This window comes from Larimichthys crocea, chromosome XI (assembly GCF_000972845.2).
Source record: "Larimichthys crocea isolate SSNF chromosome XI, L_crocea_2.0, whole genome shotgun sequence".
NCBI classification, from domain to species: Eukaryota; Metazoa; Chordata; class Actinopteri; family Sciaenidae; genus Larimichthys; species Larimichthys crocea.
The window spans coordinates 11410505-11415456 of NC_040021.1; the positions used below are offsets into that span (position 1 = coordinate 11410505).

General features: G+C 45.1%; 1 protein-coding gene across 2 annotated transcripts; it reads right to left on the minus strand.

Annotated features, from left to right (window-relative positions):
• On the minus strand, positions 1 to 4737 carry zc3h14 (zinc finger CCCH-type containing 14). 2 transcript variants are annotated; one of them, XM_027284597.1, is made up of 18 exons: positions 4668 to 4722; positions 4525 to 4571; positions 4275 to 4317; positions 4033 to 4147; positions 3907 to 3947; positions 3346 to 3517; positions 2931 to 3252; positions 2671 to 2831; positions 2472 to 2572; positions 2227 to 2385; positions 1847 to 1927; positions 1568 to 1730; positions 1229 to 1434; positions 994 to 1129; positions 772 to 911; positions 601 to 683; positions 348 to 454; positions 1 to 218 (listed from the first exon to the last, which is right to left on the minus strand). In XM_027284597.1, the coding sequence occupies exons 2-18, from the start codon at positions 4558 to 4560 to the stop codon at positions 215 to 217; spliced, it is 2070 nt and encodes a 689-aa protein (XP_027140398.1). In that variant the 5' UTR covers positions 4561 to 4571; positions 4668 to 4722; the 3' UTR covers positions 1 to 214. The 2 variants fall into 2 exon arrangements, with proteins under 2 accessions (XP_027140398.1, XP_027140397.1); XM_027284596.1 differs by having other exon boundaries at positions 4525 to 4737.
• Between the last annotated feature and the right edge of the window lie 215 nt (positions 4738 to 4952).

Genomic DNA, 4952 nt, shown 5'->3' on the forward strand with positions numbered 1-4952 from the left:
TAAATGTGAAGTCTTTTAATATTCTCAGATAATCAGAAAAAACCTGACCTGTTTACGTTACAAAACACTCTTAAAAATCAGTCTAAACGAAACATTAAAATGAAATGAAATAACAGTTAAATCTGAGAATGAAGTTCCATGAACACGGATACAGATCATCTTCCACAGCTTCACGAGTTAACCATCAGACTTCTGTCAGACTCCCTGGACTTAATTAGCTGTGGGAGAGAAAAAGAAATATCATTTAGCAGGTGCAAAAAAAAAGAAGATACATTTCAGCCTTATTATGGCTTTATGATCAATTATTATTAGGATCAACAAACTAAAAAACTGAGGCATTTGTTAACCTGCTCTGTGTTTTTGTCCACTTCAGGGCACTTCTCGGAGGCACAGACGTGGTCGGGTGGTAGAAGGTACATCCGGCTCGTTTGCACTGCGCTGCGAAACGACACGGCTGTAGAGAGGAACGACATTTAGAAAAGTCAGACGACAGCACCTCAGTGCTTGTACAGAATGTGGAAATATTATCAGTTTTTAATTAAAGCACTTCCTCATTAACCCTAAATCCAAGCTCGGCATCTACACTTCAGAGTGTTTTACCTTGGGGTGATAAAACGGACAGTCCATCTTCTTGCAGTCTGGGAAAAATCGACACACACTGGTGGTGTGCGCCGGCTGCACGGCTGTGGACACAAAGAGTCGGTTTTCATTTAAAACTGTGCTGTAGGCACAGAGAGAGAGTATGTGCTGACAGAGGTAATGTGAGAGTACCTGGCCTGGGCGGAGGAGCAGCTGCGCCTCTGCGGCTGACATGAGTGAAAGGACAATCTGGCTTGCTACACCTGGCGTCGTATTTACAATTAGGATGAACGAAAAGGCATTTATCCCCAAACTTGCAGCTGGGAAAAGTCCTTCAGAGAAAGAAAACACAATTAAATCATGAATCATGCCTGACTGACTGCTTTCCTTTGGTTTATTAACAGAAATACTCACTTGCACTGTGTAGTAGGGTGATGGTACGAACACTCGTCACCACTTTTACAGACAGGCCAGAACTTGCAGCGTTCCAGCACCTTCTGTTTCTTTACAGGGACCTCCTCCTCCACCACCTCCATGTCCATCACATCATCTGTCAGAAGACGACAGAATGTGAAGGAATATTAAAGGAACAAGTAAAAACCCACAACCCTTTACTACATCACGTTGTAAATGTGTATTATCCCTGAACCTTCTGACGATGCGATGCCTCTCTGTAGTCTGTGAAGGACGCTGACTTTTGGCTCCCTGTTGGCGTGGACGGTCGCCTCCGTGACCTTTGCGGATGGTCTCACATCATCCAGCTCCATCTCACACTCTGCAAGACCCCCCAGTGGGCTTGGTACGCCGTCTAATGTCACTATGAACTTGGGGCTGGCAGAGTCGCCCCTCTCCTTACTGGAGTGAGGAGAAAAAAATCCACAAAACAGAAAGGAGAAAATAAAAAACACATGACAAATCAACAATGGCACACACTTTAATGCTTATGGTATATGTGTGTGCGTGTGTGTGTGGGTGGGTGAATGTGTACCTGGCCTGAACAGTGCGTGGCAAAGCAGACTGGACTTCATCTTTGACTAAAGACTGAAGACGCTGCTGGCTTCTGGTTGGAGGTTCTTGCATTTGTGGTCGACTCACTATGAAGGAGCGGGTATCAAATGGCTTGGCCTCACTGCCTGCAGCGACCTCGATGCCTGGGGGGTACATCACAAAACACATAAATCCATCACGAAAGACAATCCTCATGGGATATTTGTCATTAGTTACTGCTTTTGAATGTTCTAAGCTGAGTAAACATTTGCGGGCTCACCATAGTCACTCTGCTCTCCTCCATCGCTGCTGTCTGCTGCCAAGTCCAACTGAAGGCGTGAAGCTAAGGATTTCACTGGAGCTGGGAGGACGACGGGTCAAACATAAAAAACGTCAACAAAAACATAAGACCAAACCTTCAGTAGTTCATTTCTAATTCTATTATAGAAATCACGCCCATAAACATCACTCAATTTTTTGATGTTAGTTCACTTAAAATGAAATTAGTAGCAATATCCTAGTTGTCCTAACAGTCTGCAGTTTAAATACTGGAAGAATTTTTTACATCAGTTTATTAGTTTGCCTCTCTAAACATGTAGCAACTGTAATTATGGCTTCTGACGATCAGCTAAAGGCACTCCTCCACACGCCTTCACCTACCAGCTGTTCTGGAAGGAGGTAGCTCTGCGGAGGTGTACGCCTGAACCCTCGGGGCCAAGCTGTGGAGGTGCTCCTGGACCAGCTGGATGGCTGCAGTCATCTCTTCGCTGCTGGCCAAGCGAGTACGAGGTGCCACAGGAACAGTCTGCCTCTGTGGTACTAGGAAAGGGGGGAAAGAGGAGTCAATGGAAGAAAGGTGGTAGCGGCAAATGAGGTGGTTCATGGTAACGGGGTTAAAAACATACTTGTGGGGTAGGCTGTGGTTTTGGTGATCGAGTCCTGAGCCTCAGAGATGGCCTTCAGAATCAGATTCCTGTTGGCTTGCTTGGCTGGAGGGAGAGTAGGTCTGAAATAACAGAAACCAGCAAAGAAAGTCAGCTGATAATTTAATATAGCAAAAAATAAATAAATACGGTAAAAATATCATGAGGTGTTCACACTGACTTGCGTTCTGGTTTGGAGGGTAGGGACACTCTGCTGGACAGGCCTCTGCCTCCGTAGCCTGTATCTTCCTCCTCCATGTCATCGCTGTCCTCGTCTGCTGCTCGGCTCACTCGCACCACCGAACTCGCTACTGGCGCCTTACGCTTCCGTGACAACTCATCCTGCGGAACAAAGACAGCAGAAGATTATTATTCAGCCCCAGTCTGATGCTTTGCGAACAGCCTCATAGGGATCTGTGTATACGTCTCGCTGTCTCGTACCTTAGAGGATCCGGTTCTGGAGGATCTGCTGCCTCTTCCGTCCTGCTGCCTGATGTGGGAGGATCCTTCTGTGGGTCGACACCTGTCCGTAGAGTTTACCGATGTAAACTTGCTCTGACCCGGTCTGTAGATTTCAGCTGTGGGTCTACTAGCTGCGCCACGTGTTCGGCCATGGTTTGTGCCCATTTCCACAGGGTCCTCAGCGATGAGGTCGTCATCCATCTCTGGTTTGATGTCGATAACAGCTTCTGAGGGGAGCGGCTCCATGAGGGGCTTCACGGCGGAGGTAAGTCGAGAAGAACTCTTCTCCAAGGCGCCTCTCCTGATGAACAGAGGTATTGTTTTTACATTCGCAGGTGATGTCAGCACATGAGCACAAAAATGTAAATAAAAAATTCTGGCTTTGCATTCACACCTGCTTTCATGAGCTGAACTGGACACGCGTGCTTCAGTCCTATCGGAGCGTGAGCTGGACACCGTCAGCACCTTAGTGTCCTCCGCTCTGCCGTCTTCGCTTACAGACGACCTGCTCTTACCGGCCGCAGCGCCGCCGTCGGACTGTAGCTGGTGTCTGAGCGATGCAGGCTCTGTAACAACCGTGTAGATGAGTGGAGGAAGAAAAACAAGAGCTCGTCGGAAAAGTGAAACTACAGGTCACGTGAAAAACTTGTAGTCCTGGTCAATCTTTGGAGGATCTTCGTTGCATTCGCTCGGCTTCATACATCATGTCGCCCATCATACGGATGGACGTGTAATTAACACCACCAGGACAGGACGGAGACAAAACAATGTAACTATGTCGTCTCTTATCCAGTATTATCAGTCCTGTGTCAGTGTTTACACACAAAGGAAAGTCTGTAACATCTCAAGCTCCTGTCCCATTGTAACACCTGAGACTTCATGAGCCTCACAGATTAACTACGAAGTCAATGCATAAACAAAACATTTGTAAATGTTGAATATATTCTGGACTTACCGACAGCGACGGATCTTAACTTCTCCAGGACACCCTGCAGCCTAAAATAATAAAGAACAAACAAAACAAGTTAAGGAGTGTTAAGAGCTGGGAATATATAAATCGGTTGGTTTGTTTTGATCGTACCAGGCGGTGAATTTAATAGTGTTGCTTCCGAGGAAAAGGGAGAGATCATCGGCCATCTGTTGGGAGGTCTTCTTGTTTGCTACCATCACCATGATGTAGTCAGGGAGCTCTTCATCTACAGAGGAAACACACACACACACACACACACACACACACACACACACACAGATCATGTAAAGTTTGTTTGGAGCCACTGAAGCAGCAACAAAAACCTTTTTGTTTTCTTTTTTAAACTCACTTACCTATGTAAGCACCGAGCTCTTGAAGCTTGCCTTTGATGGCAGCCTGAAACAGAGCAGAGATGTTATGAAGCTGGATGAATGATGGACAGCACTTCATTATAGTTAACTCGTTAAACAAGCTGCAGACGCAGTGAAGTGTTGAATGAAATCTTTCTCCGGCCTCGTAAATTAAAAACCTTGTTTCCATCCTGCGTGCTGACGCTAGGCTAACGTTAGCTCAGCCTTTACATTCACACTTCGTGTTACTCACTCGGATTTTCTTGCTGATCTCTGTCCCGATCTCCATCGTCTGTCCTCGTATTCAGATTAAAAAATAAAAAAAGGTATTTAAAAAATAAAAGCGAGTGTTGTGGGTTTTGTTTTTTTTGTTTTTCTGCAGCTACACCGCTAACCTGCTGGGACTGACGATGACGCGTGATCACGTGTTGGACGAAAGGGAGCCGAGCAGGGACAAACCAGCAAACTAGAATCTATCCGCGAATTAGATAGATTGATAATTATACTTTATTTATCCCAAGATGGGAAATTACAGCATTACACACAGTGAGGATAGACAACATAAGAATAAAACTATACATAATAAAATATATACCTCTGTACAATATATTTTATTTTATCGTATTTACTATTGCTTTTTTGATATTTTATTATGTATAGTTTGCTTTATAGTATATTTTT